Consider the following 17,035-nt stretch of genomic DNA (forward strand, 5'->3'; position numbering starts at 1 on the left):
ATGCCCATTCCCAAAGGATAATCTGTCATCCTCTTGGCTTACTAGGGATATTTGAAGAATCCATTTGACTTGCTTAAAATCACTGTTTTCATTACACTCATTATTGTGTATGGCTTCTCACAATAATGGAATGAATATAAGCAAATGATCAACACAATGAATCCTGAAATAGAGAGCCTTGCTTGGGCAAAATTATCCATAGGATGACACAGCAGAACTTACAAGTTGAGGGAATTTAGAAATGCTATATAAGTTCGTGCCTTGCTACAAGACCAGAGGGAAGCCATGCCTAAAAATGAAAAAAAAAAAAGTCATTTGATTACAAATGTTACTCTAATTTTACTCTGACTTCATTTTGATATTTAAAATTTATTCTGATGTAGTGTTAGGATGTTAATAAAATGTAAATTGCTTTTATCCTGACCTTCTGTTTTATTGTTTCTCCTCAGCTTTTATTACAGAATTGTTATTGCTATGGAAATGTTAACTTCCTGTTTGTATTTCTGGAACCCTGAAGGGCATGGAAGTTGGTCAGTTTAAGCTTTATTAGGTAGCTACTGAGAGATAAATGCCTGCAGCATTTTTGTGTTGTTTTGCTGCAGTTCACTAAATGAAAATCTGTCCATTAAAAGCAAACTGTGCGGTCAATGCTACAGCAATGCCTCCCTTTTCTACCAGTAACACACTATAAACCTTAAGCTCATTTAGGTTAATTATGAAGATCCACTATTGCTGCATCTAAGCCCATATGAACTTGAAACTAACCAGTCTCAAAATGTGTATGCCTCTCCGGATAGCAGATGAGAGCCATGGGTAAGGTTGGATAACCTTTCCAGATGTGTTTCATCACGGCTGCTACCCATTGGAGGGAAATCACAGTGGAGACTTGAGACCTTGGCTTTCCAGGTTCATAAACCTGGTTTTGTGAGTTTACCTAAATTTTAGCTCTGATGCTTCCTTATAAACAGGAACACCACTTTACTGATTACTAAGGGAGATACCGAGAACAGTGGGAATGAACAACTCCAGTGATCAGAATGCTTGTGCCCCACAGCCCTTCATTCACAGTCTTTACTAGGAAAAAGGCAATTAGAAAACTGACTTAGTGATAGAAAGTTGCTTGATGAGAGAGCAGTAAAGGGAACTGAATGTCCTTAAAGGAATTCTCATCTTAATTAAAGGAAGATACACCTCTCGGCAGTGATCAGAACATGGTACTTTGGTCTACTTTTCTCAATGATTACAGAACAGTTATTAGCAGAAATCTGTATTCTCTTTTTTCTTCTTTCTGTAGAGCTTGCATTTGTCCTAACAAACTTCCCCTTTATTTAACCAAGTAGGTCATTTTATGTATATTGCACTAACAAAATAGACAGTCTTTGCTCCATGGAGCTTTAATTTTAGTGGTGAAAAACAGACAATTAAATGTGGTATATAATATTTTATGTGGTTAAAAAACAATATTGAAAATAAAAATAAAGAAGAGTAAGGAGGCAGAGAGCAATGAAGGAATTGCTGTTTTAGATGGCATGATCCAGAAAGACCTCTCTCAAAAAATGACGTTGGAGCAAAATGACATTGAATTAAGTGAAAGGCAGGTCATAGATGTATCTAGGGAAAGGCTCCAGGTACTGAAACAGGTGTACTTACTATGGTGACATCACCATATCCCAACACTTTCTATATTGGGAAAACCAAATTAAAGTTACTACCGATGGTATCCTTGAAAGAGGAAAAGAGTACCAAAAGGACACTGTGTGATGGAGGACTTTGGTTTGGTGATGGATAAAGAAACTGATTATTGACAGCCATCATCTACCTAGGGTACATTTTCCTAGTACCATTTGGAATTACTTATTGTCACTCAGGGTCCCATCAGAATATTAGGCTAAATTTAGGAAGGTTTGATAAGGCATTATTTACACTGCTGTGCAGTACCCTGAGAACTTGACCCTCCTAGGCCCTCGAAAATGAGGAGATGGCATGATTAATGAAACTCAGAAGAAGAGAATGATAGCTTGAGACAAGCTATCATCTTTGGCAGAGAAACCCAACCATTCCCAGGTGACCCTGTAAAGAGGGATGTAGTCCATGAAGATCAGCATCCCCAAGATGGGGGTGGGGTTTGGGGGAAGGGATGAAAAGACAGCAGGCACACCTTCTTTTCCCTTTTTGATTGCCAGTCTGAGACCCTATGGAGATTAAAATGTGGTGTTCCAGTCCTACACACTCAACCTAACACTTACGCAACTGCCCCTTCCCCGATGAAGGCTCAACATGCCTAAGGTTGACCTTATATCAAGTTGTTTCTGATAACAATGGAAATATAAAGACCAGTAGACAGAGATAGTGCTAAACATGGCTTAATCTTTGGCCACAACAAAGTCAGACTCCATGCAAATCTCAAAGAAAAATCAAGGACTATAAAGAGAAGGGGCTTTGGGTCTAATACTTGAGTGCAAGTCATACCTGTGACAAGTACTATCTTTGTGATCATTGATCAAGTTGCTTAGTCCCTTTGCACTCCACTTTCTTTATCTATAAAATGAGCATCATTATAGTTCTTACACATAACATTATTGGGAGGATAAAGAAATATATGATGGATGCAATGGAAAGGGCATTGTAACCCTCAAAGATGCATAATGCTTTCTCCCACAGATAGAAGAGCAAAAAGAAGTACTTACTCGTACCTGCTTTAGAAGGAAAAAGGAAAAGGCATGAACACATAATAAAAGTCCACTATGCCCCAGACACTGCTTAACATGTATTATTTAATTCTTTGAACACCACCTATAAGATGTTAATATTACCATTTTACAGATAAGAAAACTGGGGTTCAGAGAGACCAAACAATTCACTCAAGATCACACATCTTGTAAGCGGCAGGGCCAAGATTCCTAATGAAGCAACATGAATCTCAAGACGATGTTTTTATTCCTGATGTCATCAATTCTGATTAAGCTACTCCAAGAACACAGAAAAACTGTATGTTTCACTTCAAACCACGCCTGGGCATAAAGAAGAAGCTCATTAACAGCTACCTTAGAGTCCCTCCTCTCCCTCTCTCTGTGAGATGCCCAGAAGAACACGCTGCTAGGTAGCGGCCAGGGCTGGGGCATCTCTGCTGAGCCCAAGGTGCTGACTGTTAGATTCAACGTGAAAGGGTGTTCTTCCTTGACTTTCAAAGTCCTGAACCTCCAACACTCCTTCTCATGTGGGAGCAGGCAGAACTGCAACAGGGACCTCTGCCTTCCCACCTTGGTGGGACTAGGCCTCCACATCACAGAGCTCAGGTCCGCTGCCAGGAACCCAGTGAGGATCGTCACCATGCTTCACCAAAGGCCATTCGTTTCCAGAAAGGGAGCGAAGTAAACAGCCTTTTGATTTGTTGCTTCTCAGCTTCTTCTGAAAGCTATCCTAAAGGCTATAGTTCAGGGGGTCTAATACAGCCAGAGTATATGTATGGTAAATCAGGCTGGGAAACATTCAATTTTATTTTGGTCTAGTAGGATGGTGGAGGCTAGGCAGAGTGTGAGTTCATGTGAGTGGAGTGAACAGGGCATGGGCTCCATTAACGAGGGCCATTTTGTTGGGTGCAGTCGTGACATGTTGGGTCAGGGAACTCAGCGCAGAAGCATCGATAATGGTGCCACAGCCAGACAGGAATCACACCTTCAGGCATGCCCAGAACCAGTATCAACCAGGTTACATCCACTGTTCCCATCCAATCTTTGGTTCTTGGGTAGGGATAACTATTCTTTGCCCTTCTGTCTTTGTATGAAGAGTTCTGACCAGCCCAACTTCACAGTTTTTTCTCTCCTGCAGGGCTGTGAAACTTTTCTGATTGTTTTTCTCAGTTTGGGAAGGGTAGCAGCCTCAGCACAATTGTGAACTCCATGAAGGCAAGGACTCTGTCTCCCCCTTCACCATGATATTCACCCTGCATAGCATCTAGATGTGATAGTAAACTTTTGTTAAATGAGTAAATGAATTACCCCCATGACCTCACCTCTCATCCAACCTGACAAGTTACTGTGTGTTAAGTGCTTTACATGGGATTCCAAGCAGTCTAGTTTGTTTGGTAGATACAAACAGCTCCAAAATATATCAGTGGCTTAAAACAACAAAGGTTTATTTCAGGTCCGCTGGTGGATGAGCACCACATCACCTTCAGGCTAGGACCCCACAGGATGCAGAAGTCACCATGTGGAAACCTGATGTTGCTGAAGAAGACAAAGAGCCAGTGAATCTAATCCTGGCTCTTAAAGGGCTCCTCCCAGAAATGACATGTGTCAGTTTTGCTCATATGTCATTGGCCAAAGTGAGTCACTTGGTCATCACCCTCACTCCACAAGGGGTGAGAAAGTTCAGTCTTAACCCAGAAGAGAAGAGAACCAGACTATTTGTGAACATCTCTATGACTTTCATCCACATATTAGTTCATATAAACCTTATAATTCATCTAGAACAAAGACGCTATTATTGGTCCCACTTGTTTTTTATTGAGGTGTAGCTGATGTACTATGCTGTGCAAATCTCTGCTGCAGAGCAAAGTGACTCAGTTCTACACAAGGATCTTGAGGTTTAACAAGGTTAATGAGTTGATCAAGAAAATCAAATGGTGAAGCCTGGCTTCAAGTGTAATCACTTAACCAACCTGTTGAATCTTGCTATCACTGGAGTCTGGCAAGCTCTGTAAGGGGAGACACAGTGAATTCTCAGGGTGTCTGGGACCAGATTCATCAAGGGTCCGTGCTTGAAATCATTAAGCTTAACCTTATAGTCTGAGTCTCTGTAGGCAGTACCTCTGCTCTCTGACTTATCCTTTCTCTTTATTGGAAGAACTTGCTGTTCCGTGAGGAGGATGATAGCTACTTATTTAAGACATTAAACATCTGCCATCGTGACATGTTGGGTCAGGGAACTCAGACTATAAGGTTAAGCTTAATGATTTCCATGGCTAGTTTTTTAGAAGTTATCCAGCAAGGCAATTTTCTTATTTGCTGGTGGTAGATAATATTCATGGAATTATTATGAAATTCATATTTATTCTTTCCATAACACATTGGAGCAGCTCAGACATCAGAGAACTGCAAATTCAGTCTGTGGTTCACATTTTTCTTTCCACGTAGACAGAGAAAAATATTTCCCAAATGCTGAGATTAAGATGTGGACTTAGCTTGCTGGGGCTGAAACATCAGTGGGCTGATGACCTGAAGACTATTTCTGTGGAATCAAATGAGCTTGCTAAAAATAAATTGTTGGTCTAAAACACCATCACAAACCTTTGACATGATCAGAGGTCACTATCAGCTGACTATTTATTTAGAAAATTTATTAGGGTTGGCGTAACAGCCACAGAAACTCACTCTAGCCAACTTGTGTAAATGAAGGAATTTGTTAAGTCCTGGGCAGTTCAAAAAATCAAAAGAAAAGCAAACTACCAAGGCCCTGGAAGGAATGGAAACAGCGCATCTCTGGGGATCAGGCCTACCACCATCAGTATTCATCAGCTCCAAACATCTTTCTTCTGGGGGTCTCTCCGCTCCAGATTCTGATGCCTAGGGTCCTGGGAGAAAGGTTCAGAAAGGCATAGCATGGATCATATATGCCTATTGCTCACACTGCCTGGCAGATGTTAGCAGCTCAATAAATTTTTGTTGAATGAGCGAATAAATGAATGGCCAAGGTCTCTGGGCCTCATATCACTCACTCAAAAAAATAAAATAAACCTTGATGATTCTATGAAGTCTGTATTAGTTGCCTATCATTGCTGTAACACATTCCCACAAATTAGTGGCTTAAAAACCCCACAAATTTATTATCATATGGTTCTGGAGGTCACAAGTTCAAAATGAGTCTTACAGGGCTAAAATCGATGTATCACCAGGTTGTGTCCATGTCTTGGCTATTGTGAATTGTGCTGCAATGAACATTGGGGTGCATGTGTCTTTTTAAATTATGGTTTTCTCTGGATATATGCTTAGGAGTGGGATTGCTGGATCATATGGGAGTTCTATTTTTAGTTTTTTAAGGAACCTCCATACTGTTCTCCATAGTGGCTGTACTAACTTACATTCCCACCAACAGTGTAGGAGGGTTCCCTTTTCTCCACACCCTCTCCAGCATCTATTGTTTGTAGACTTTTGATGGAAGCAAACTAAATGACAGAGGAATGGATAAAGAAGACGTGGCGCATATACACAATGGAATATTACTCAGTTATAAAAAAAAATGAAATAATGCCAACATGGATGGACCTAGAGATCATCATACTAAGTGAAGTAAGTCAGAGAAAGACAAATACCATATGATATCACTCATATGTGGAATTTAATTTTTTAAAAATGATACAAATGAACTTATTTACAAAACAGCAACAGATTTTCAGGTATCAAATACAAAATTATAGTTACTCAAGGGGAAACGTGGATGGGGAAGGATAAATCAGGAGCTTGGGATTAACATACACACACAACTATACATAAGATAGATAACCAACAAGGACCTACTGTATAGCACAGGGAACTCTACTCAATATTCTGTGATAAACTATATGAGAAAATAATCTGAAAAAGAATGAATATAGGTATATGTATAACTGAATCACTTTGCTGTACCCCTGAAACTAACACAACATTGTAAATCAACTATAATCCAATAAAACTTTAAAAAATAAAATAAAATAAACTCAATGTATCATCAGGGTTGGTTTATTTTGGAGACTCCAGGGGAGAATCGGTTCCTTGCTTCTACCAGATTCTAGACGCTGCTGGCATTACTTGGCTTATGGCTCCATCACTCCAATCTCTGCTTATATTGTCACAATTCCTTCTACCAACTTTGATCCTTTTGCCTCTCTCATAAGAATCTTTATGATTAGATTGGGCCCACCCAACAATCCAGGATAATCTCTTCATCTCAAGATTCTTAATTTAATCAAATTTGCAAAGTCCCTTCTACCTTGTAAAGTTAAGATAGTCACAGGTTCCGGGTATTAGGATGTGAACACTGTTGGGGGACTATTATTTGGCCCACCATAAGACCCTTTTCAATTCTGAAATTCTGTAATGCTCTCATTGCTGATATTGATACTAGGAACCATGGGGACCACCTGCTCCTGTTGTATGTGGAGCTTACCGTCTATTACAAACAAAGTTGGCAAAGCTGTCTAATGGTAAATCAGGGCTACTGAAAGAGAATTTACATATCAGGTGATTCCTGTCTGTTGGATGAACCAGATGCCTCACTGTCTATGCCATACATTTGGGGATAAGAGCAAAGAGTTTTTTACAGCATTTCTACTAACTCCACCCCAAAATGGCATCACTATGAGAGGACATGGTCTAAAGAAATCACTCACGGGGAATTCTCACATCCCCAGAAGGGAGTCTGACTCAGGGCCAGACTAAGAACCACAGGAGACTCCCAGGCACTGAAAAGATTATTAAAGATTATTGTGCTCCACTTCCATTTGTAATTTAAAAAAACACCCTCTAAAGTACAGAATAAATATAGAGAACTAAGATGAATATCTAACTTTATCTATGATGACTACTGAATGCTTGTTTTGAAATATCTCTATCAAATAATTTTAAGAATTGCCATTTTCTTCTCCTGCCTTCTTGTTGATGCACTAAATGCATTCTTAATCCTCTTGTTGGATAGTGCAGCCCAAAACATTCATGACCTACCAGAAATAATACCATCCTTAATTAACCAAGCCAGTAATTTCCAGATGTCATTTTATGATACCTTAGTGTTTTACTAATACAATTAAAAGGGACTCTGGCATTCTAAATGCTAATATAATTATTTATATTAAATATGGACCCAAAATTTATAATACCTAGGACCTAAAACAAAATCCCACTATGGATCTCAGGCTTTAAAATGTTGTATCTATTAAACAACATGCCTTTATTTACAATCACTCATGTTTTCATTTTTTTATCAAAGATATTATTTGACTTCGGATCTGAGCCTCTGAGCAGACTGAGATACTAACAGTTGACATTGTTTGAACAACCACTTTATGTCGGTGTATCAGCAAATACTTTATACGTTTTTAATCTTATATGTAATACTTAATTAAACCCCCAAATTACTACAGGCATTATTATTATACTCATTGTAATATGAGTAAACTGAGGCTCAGAGTGGTTAATTAATTTGATGCAGGTCACACAACAGAGCAGAAATTTGAATCCAAGGAGTTGGTCTCTTAACCATTATACTCTGCTAATTCCCAGTTTTCCCATACAGGTTAGCTGTCACAGTAGTCAGATACAAGGGCTGTCTATGCAGCCTTTGTTTTCTCTCTGTTTCTTTTCTTTCCATTTCTTTTCTTTTTTTTCTCTTTTTTTTGAGAGTAAATTTATTATTTCCAATAGTCTAATGGTTTGAACCAGACCTGTACAACAGAATAATTCAAAGAAGTGTTTTCAGGTATGTTTTTGCCAGGCCCAACCACAGAGCTTCTGATTTGGCGCACTAAGGCAAGTAGATGCCTGTGTGTAGGTAAAAGACCCCTGCATAACTCTAACACGGACTCCTGAGGAAGAACACTGCATCAGGTCTTATTAGATACTGAAAGGAGGGCAGAAATTGCATCGCTACCTTCAAGGACCTGGACGAATCTAGGAACTCCAAGTGGTGTTAGAAAATTGGTCAACAAAAACATATAACAACTTCAAAAAGCTTGTGAATCTAGTCTAGATGGAAAGAAAACTTAACAGCAGAAATGTGGTACCTGGCTTGACACCTCATAGTAAACACCATGAAACTGGAAACATTTCACCATGAAACTGGAAATAATCAACCACCCATGGTCCTTTGTCGCCCCTTTTCCTGAGTTATTACATGCCTTCACATTCATGAGAAGAAAAGTAGGGTGGAACAGAGCAAAAGAATAAAACTCTAGATAAAAGAAAAAAAAAAACCCACTGGAAATACATTATGGTTGGAGTTAAATAGTCCCAGTCACTTAAAAATGGAGCAATCTCTTAAAAGAAAGAGCAATGGGAAATAAACCCATAACTTTTATTCACCTCTAATGCTTTCTGTTCTCCAGACAAGCTCTCACAATTCTGCAAAAGGGTTTAGCAGTCTTAAAAAGACATGGCGAGAAGTTATTTCGAAGGATCGGTGTGTTGTGACATGCTCATACTAATTTTGCAGTCTCTCTGCATTACTTCATATGAATTATTTAAAATAACCCACACCCTACCAACACAATGACTTGCGTCTCTTTCATTCTCTATTTAATATTCTTGTTGTTGTTGTTATAGTCAGAAGACAACCTTCTGGCTTTCTGTTTTGTTTGTACTTGTGAGAAAGGCAAAGGAAGTTTTTTAAAAAAAATGTTAATGTCTGCTTGTATATATAGTTGATTTTTTTTAAATGCACTACTTTGGTGTCCTTTTCTGCTTCCTTCTTGTGAGTTTCCATGTGTAATCAACGGACACTAAGTACATCATTAGGACACACTAAATTTTTTCCATAGCCCTGGGGCCATCTTGCCCTCTGTTTTTTTCATTAGAGCCCCACACATGGTGTTTTCAGTAAATTTTCATTTCCTAGGATCTGGTCTTTTTCCACTGAACTCATATTTTTCCCTGATTTCCTTTTAGATTATATAACTGTTGCCAAATTAGACATGGTTTTTTAAAAAACACCACCACTACCTCTCCTGGTGTTGAATTAGTATTTAATTTAGCCACCCAGTAGGAATATCAACAGTCACCCATTCAAGTGACAAAATTAAAAATTTTTTCATCCAGTCATGGCCTGGAAAGAATAACTGATTTTACTACTCAGTTACCTGACTTGACATTGATTTTCCATTTCCATGACAATGATCCCACCATCAGCAAATATCAATTGAATGCCTACAATTCAGAAAGCAAAGGGCGGTGTCAAGGTCTGAGTATGAGGTCCATTAATAACTCCCCACTCCTTCCTTTCCTGTTTGGAAGACATAGTTGGAGGCTTACCCAGCAACCACACCATTCCCCGCTTCCCCACTCCCCCTTCACACGCACACTTCCTCCCAGCAGACAGAATCTGCCATGCGACATGGAGACTGAAAATGCCAGGTACATGCTTTCCCAGCCTCCCTTGTGTTTACAGCACCAGCCATGGCCACTGTGACCTGAAGGGAAGTCTGCTGAGACTGGGGTAAGAAACGGGGGAAACAGGGCAAAAGAACATGGTTCTTCTCTTTGATTAAAAGGATTTTGAGAAAAGTCACCCCTTTTCAGCTTTTTAAGATACAATTGTTTAAAAAAAATGCTGAGGGATTAGGCAGCCATCTTGCAATCATGAAGGAAAAAGCTAAAGACCGGAAAGCAATATTCTGAGGAAGACCAAGCCAAAACGCAAGAAAGAGATTGAGTTCTCAATGACATTTTGAGCCATGGCACTAAACCTGGAATTTTCCTAACCCCTGCAATTTAAATTATGTGGAATAATGATTGCATTTCTTATCAAATCCATCTTCAAATGCCTAGTCTGCATTTTGCAGTTGAAGGTATCCCAACTAATATACCTGCTTAATTCTTCTTCCTTCAAAACTCAACTGAGACATCAATGCCCTATGAAATTTCCCTCAATAGCATCTTTGGCCCACCCCATAGCAACCTCACTCCCATCCCCATCCAGGTGGAACAAAATGACCCTTACTTTCAATTCCCACGTTACCCTGGCATACAGATGCTTATTTTCTTACAAAACTTAGGTTCTCAAAGCTCCCTCTCATTCACTAGCTCTCAAGTCCAATGCAACAGGGTCTAGTTGATGTGACCACTTGCCCCATCTGTTGGCGGCAGGCAGAGTTAAATGTCTTTACTAAGAGGGAGAATCTCTGCTCACACCTAGGAAGGACAATGACAGTAGTTGAAAGTTCAGAAGCAGGGGAAATTCTTTGTTGCTCTATATTGAAGCCATCAACATATCCGTCTCCTCTTCAAGATCATAAGCACCTTGAATGAATGGATTGTGTCTTTCTGCAGAAAGTTCAGGAGTTTAGCACATAGTAGAGCCTCAATAACTGCTCGTTAAAATGAGCTGATAATTATAGAATTTAAATGTTAAAGCTCAATGACACCTTAGAGATTATTTAATATAACCTCCTAATTTTATAGGTAAGGATATTGAGGACTGGAAAGTTTAAATAACTTTCCCAATTTGTAAAGTAGGGGCAAAGCTAGAACTACTACCAAAATCTCCTAATCCAGTGTTCTTTCTATTCCACCAGAGGTATGAATGCATTTGTAATCTAGGTGGACAGAAAGGATATCTTCAAAAACATAACTAAAAACGCATGCAGATACAATAAGTGTCACATGTTGTTGCAAGAGGGGAGACAACGTTTTGGACTAGGATGGATGGTGAACATTAGCTATTACACATGTCAGGTAGCGCAGTAGTATGGATTCTTGGACTTGCTGCCTTCACCTTTTGATATCAGCTCGTAGTGGGCATCCCTGACTTTCCAGTCTAAATTTGGAGAACATCCCATTTATTCTCTCCACAGCACCTGCGACATTTTCACTTCTCTCAATTTACCACATAACACTGCACATTTATTTATGTGCTTATGTGTTCACTTGTTTGTTTAATTTGCATCTTCTCCAGGAGAGCAAAGGCCGTGTCTTTTTTGTTCCTGACTCTACATCCAGCACTTCACAGAGTCAATGATAATTAGTTGACACTCAGTATCTAATCAGTCATTAATTTATTCAGCAACATTCCAGGTGATGGGAGTACAAAAATGAAGAAGAAAGGCAGAAGTCCTGCCCTCTTGGAGCTTATAGTCTATTTGGGGAAGACAGAAATTAAGCAATATAACATAAGCACAATACTGCATATTTAAGGAATTTCAGATGCCACCAACTTGAAGATGCATTGTTACTTTTATGCGTGAACAAAGAAAAAGACATCACAAACTTTGCCATGCCATTGGTATTTTTCGATGCATCATAACCTCAGAGAGTTCCTTGAATTGATGAATGAATGAGGTTGGAATTAGGTCTGGAGGGATAGTGGAATATCAGAGAAGTGCGTAGTCATAAAGAACTGACATATTAATCAAGAACTAACCTTGTATTTACAGGGTATGTAGTAACTTTGGTGGCAGATATATCCTGACCCCAGCCCTGGCAATCATTTGTTGTGTGGGCTTGAGCAAGTTCTTGAGTCTCAGTTTCCTAATTTGGAAAATGGTTACTATAAAATGTGACGTTTCAGATAATGTATGTAAAAAGACCCTGAACTTAATGGAGACTCAATAAATGATGGTAGTTTTTATTACCTTTATCATTTTACTCAGCAACTCCTCAGTTGAATTCTAGTTGATATCCTGTTTGTTTATTTTAACTGTTGGACCCTTGTCTTGATTTGCCAGTTCTGGGCTTCCCCACCTCCCACCTCTCCCGCCCCCATGACCTCCCATAGACTCTGTGCTCATCTCGTGCACCTTCTGTTTCAACTTGTCACTTGTCTGTCTTCCCTACTAAATTATAAATTCCTTGAACATGTGAACCCTGACTTATTTATATCCATCATATCCAGAATACAATGCTTGGAACCTAGAAGGTTCTTATAATATTTGTTGGCTGAATGTGAGACCAAATATATTTTTGTTGGGGAAAGGGCCTTCCAGGAAAAGGAAAAGTTTTTATAAAAGCCCTGGTGATAGATACATTAGGCATCCATCTATTCACTCAACAAACCTTCTTTTGAGTGTTAACTGGCAATAGATTCAGAGACGATTACTGCTCCTTGGAGTACACAGGGAACATCCCGTGGAATACAGGTTAGTCCTCATCTTGGGCTTTCTCCATCACACTAGTTAATCTCTACCATAGGTGGTTACTCATCCAGTTTGATTTGGATGTGCTGCTCCAGCAGTCCCTTTCCATGGAAAGCTGTTAACTTTATAAGGTTTTAAAGAGACTGCAGATGCTTCTCAACACTTTTTTATGGGTGCCAGAATTTACATCCACCACTGCTCCGTGGAAGGGTTGCCTTTTAGGTAAGGCAAAACAGCAGGGGGGTGATTGATTTGCCTGCTTCCTTCAGACAGGTGTGCCTCGGAGAGCATGAGATCAGCTGTAGGCCCATGAACTGACATGCCAACCTGCAAAGTCACTTCTTTGAAAATGATTTAGCTTTTTTCATTACTTGAGAACTAAGCAGCGCATTAAAAAATGTCCAAAACCAAACTCCCCATTGAAATGTTGAGGTCTCTCTAAGCAAAAATAACCTTTTCCTGGCTTTGCAGGTCAAGAAACCATTAGAAAGGAATCATCTCAGCTGCCCAAAAATGGTCTCGAGTCCAACCGCCAAGGCGCCAAAGCCAACACCACATTGACGCAGATGGATAGCCAGCCAGAAAAGGTAGAGCTCCAGTGTTAGGCTCTCTCTGCTCCTCCAGCCCGGGAGTGAAGGGAGTGGAAGAAGGGAGGAGAGGAAGGCAGACCAAAAAAATCAACATAGTGCAACATGTCTCATAGTCAAGTCAGCCATGGCAGGGTCTTATAATGCTGCTCACCAGTTTTTGCATCGTGCAGACAGAGACAGCTCGTGTATCAGACGAGCCACTTATTATCTTCCATCTTGGTACCTGCCCACAGGCCTCAAATAATCAGACAAGGAACAGTTCTGATGAGAGTTGAAAATACCCTTTAACCTAGAGAAGCTTACTGTCAAATGATGGATAATAGCTTGAATTCAGTTAAGCAGAAACAGCTAGCAAAATATAATGGAGCATAGAAGTTGTGAATCTAGAGTTCAAGCTCTTGTTTTAATTTTAAGTCTATTTCTTGCTAACTTTGCCACCTTGGACTGGTCTCTGGTCCTGAGTGCTACTTTCCTAATTTTTCTAATTTTCTAATAGAAATATTTAACTTACCTGTCAGTTATTGGTCAAAGGTTAAATGATTAAATGATCTCATGATATCCTGTTGATTTAAAAGAACCGTACAGGGAATTCCCTGGCAGTCCAGTGGTTAGGACTCCTTGCTCTCACTGCCGAGGGCTAGGTTCAATCCTTGGTCGGGAACGAAGATCCCACAAGTCTCGGGGCCATAAATAAATAAATAAACAAGCAAAAGTTTTAAAAAGAACTGTACAAATGTTGGATTGTGTCTTATGGCTTAAATGGTAAAATAAGAGGGTATATTTAAAGTTAGCATGACAATATAGATCTACTTTAGGAATAAGAACATCATTCTTATTTAAACTTCTGACGCAGTTTGGAATGGAAAGCAGATTTTATTTCCAAACAAGTGGCTTTGCAGAGTGGTTCACAGGGGGTCCATATTCTCCCATCCCCTTCCTCCTAATCCTTCTCTGGGAGCAAACAGGATAATCTTTTGATCTTTCTGCTTTATTGGCAATGTGTATGGTGTGGCTAGAAAAATATGAGGCAAAGAATGGCTCCTTTACATTTTGCACTGTCTTGCTTTAAGGACTCAGTGAAATAAGGTGTGGAAAAAGTACTTCAAAAAGAATAAAGTGAAAAAAAAGAGTGAGAAAAAAAAGAATAAAGTGGTTTACAAATGATCTCTTAAGCACAGTTTTGATCATGCTCAAAAACCCTTTGAGCTTCCACTGCCCATAAAACAACAGTAGCACCTGGCATTCAAAGTCATCCACACTTCCTTCAGCCTCTTCCTTCTCTGTTGCTTTAGCACAAAGACAAGGTCCTCTCACACCTGTGCCTCTCACCTTCCCTCTGCTGGGACCATGCACCCTGCGCTACCCATTCTTCCACCACCACCACCAACGCACCCCACCCCTGCCCACGTCTGGGCCTCCAGGAGCCTAGTTTTTCCTGCCTGGAATCCATTTCCTTCTCGTATCTGCCTCTTAAAAGCCTGCTCATTTTTCGGGACCTCCCTGGTGGTCCAGTGGGTGGGACTCCACGCTCCCAGTGCAGGGGCCCCAGATTCGATCCCTCGTTGGGGAACTAGATCCCTCATGCGTGCCGCAACTAAGACCGCATGCCACAGCTAAGACCCAGCGCAGCCTAAATCAATCAATCAATCAATCATAATTTTTAAAAAGCCTGCTTACTTTTCAAAGCTCTTCTCTTTCAGGAAGCCTTTTCAGGTAGCCTCCCGCCCCCTCCCCACACACACCATCAATCCCATTTCAAATGTATCCTTCCTACCCCCTCAACTCCTAAAGACTTCATACCATACTCGTATCATTATGCCTTCTGACCTCCTGTACCACTTCTTTGCTGTAATTTTTTTAAAGCGTGTGTAATAGTATAGGCCAAACTCTGATTAAGAGACCAGGTGATAAACTCCCAGAAGGCAAGGAAGACACCTGGACATCCACTTTCCATAGGTTTCCTCAGCGCTTGCACAGGATTGAACACTTTGCAGGCACTCCTGGATGCGTATGCCTCAGCTGATTTGACTGCCGTGGTTGCTGGGGGAGATTTTCTGCTTTAAATATCTAGTTTATACTTTTAAATAGGTAGTAACTGTAGCATGAACAGTCTTTGAAACTATAAAATCTCTCCTTTCGATGGCCTAGACAGCCGTGTCCGCATAGCACAGGTACAATCATTCTAAAGTAATACCTCAGTGAATTTGATTACAGAGAAGTGCTGATGTTTGTGGAGAGATTACTGCTTGCCAAGCATTGTTCTAGGTGTCTCACATATATATTCCCGTTTAATACTCAGAACAATCTTAAGAAATGAATACTGTTATTAGCTTCTCCATTGTATAGATGGAGAAACTAAGACCCAGAGAAATGTAAGGACACAGAGCAAGGCAGCAAAGATTCAGATGCAAAGAGTACAGCCTCAGAACCGGAGCTACACTCTGCTTTATTGTTTTTCATCTAAAAGCGCCCCAAATGACTTGACTACTTTTGCTACTAAACTGATCTTTATTCCAAGCTACCTAAACCTTATCTTACTTGCGTTTGAAGGGAAGGCCACAAAAACCCCCTCTTCCACACTTCCCACTGTGCCTGCCCCTTGGGACTTCTGCTTTTGTGTTCCTTTCATCTCCCCAACATCTAACAACCACTAAAGAAGCAGCAGAGCTTCCTTCAAATGTAAACTGTGGTAAGTACCAGGTTGTTTGGAACCCAAGGAGCTACTGAATCAGTCACTGTTTGCTGCTCCCTCTAACAAATATTTCTTTGACATCCTTGAATGACTCAATCACACATCCCACACCTGCTGCCCTGAGACAGGAGAATCAGCTGCCCTGAGATCTGAGCTGTGCTGGGAGTACACAGTGTCAAAGGGTGAGCCCATTTATAGACTCAGTTAGTACAATGATGCACTAGTGAGGAGAAAACAACCCTCATTTATGTAACATTGAAAATTCAGGATGAGTGACCTAGACGAGAACCCAGGAAATATAAATATTGAAACATGACAAATGATGATACAACAATATTATTACTAACCAAGGTACAAACATCTCTTTAAAACGGTGCCACAAAATGTTTCATCATATTCCAAATCAGTTTCCCTACTGGAGTCATAGGTCATGAACCTTCTGAAAGTGAATGCAAAATTTATGTGAACTTAACATATGTTTTTTTTTGGCCAGAAGACCCACAGCTCTTATGAACTTGAAAGCCCCAGTCATGAGGCTTTCTCCTGCTGCATAGTGACTGGGGTTAGAACCACTAAGTCATGATGTCTAGGGCCAGCTTTTGGTCCCACTGTGCAAAATCCTTTCAAATGGTCTGGTTTAGAAGTGTAAGTACGTCTGTGCCTCTACTGGAACTCCTCCCAACAGAAGCAACATGTCTTTTAAGAGAAAAAAATCATAACACAGATAATGTCCTTCCTACCAGGACCCAAAAGGTGACCTTGACTGTTCTCAGGTTCTATTGACTACATAATTCTTATGGACTGCCACGTGGTACCTACAGAATTACGAACCTTCAAAGGCCATTTCATGTACTAGAGGAGGAACTGTAGTGACAGAATTTGTAAATGAAACTGCTTTTCATTTACACATTGTTTACATTCCTCCAGAGCCAAATC

The 17,035-nt window shown here is 40.1% G+C and overlaps 1 protein-coding gene across 6 annotated transcripts in view; it reads right to left on the reverse strand.

Moving 5' to 3' along the window:
- COLEC10 (collectin subfamily member 10) overlaps positions 1–17,035 on the reverse strand; it is a 184,270-nt gene that overhangs the window by 132,246 nt on the left and 34,989 nt on the right. For 2 of the 6 annotated variants that reach the window (XM_082364439.1, XM_082364438.1), the window contains exon 3: positions 9,827–9,893. The exons of the other annotated variants lie outside the window; for them this stretch is intronic. In XM_082364439.1, the coding sequence (XP_082220565.1) occupies positions 9,827–9,872 (46 nt within the window). In that variant the 5' untranslated portion in view covers positions 9,873–9,893. The remainder of the gene's footprint in view (positions 1–9,826; positions 9,894–17,035) is intronic. 6 annotated transcript variants of the gene reach the window in all.

This window comes from Balaenoptera borealis (genome assembly GCF_965194805.1).
Source record: "Balaenoptera borealis genome assembly, chromosome: 17".
NCBI lineage: Eukaryota > Metazoa > Chordata > Mammalia > Artiodactyla > Balaenopteridae > Balaenoptera > Balaenoptera borealis.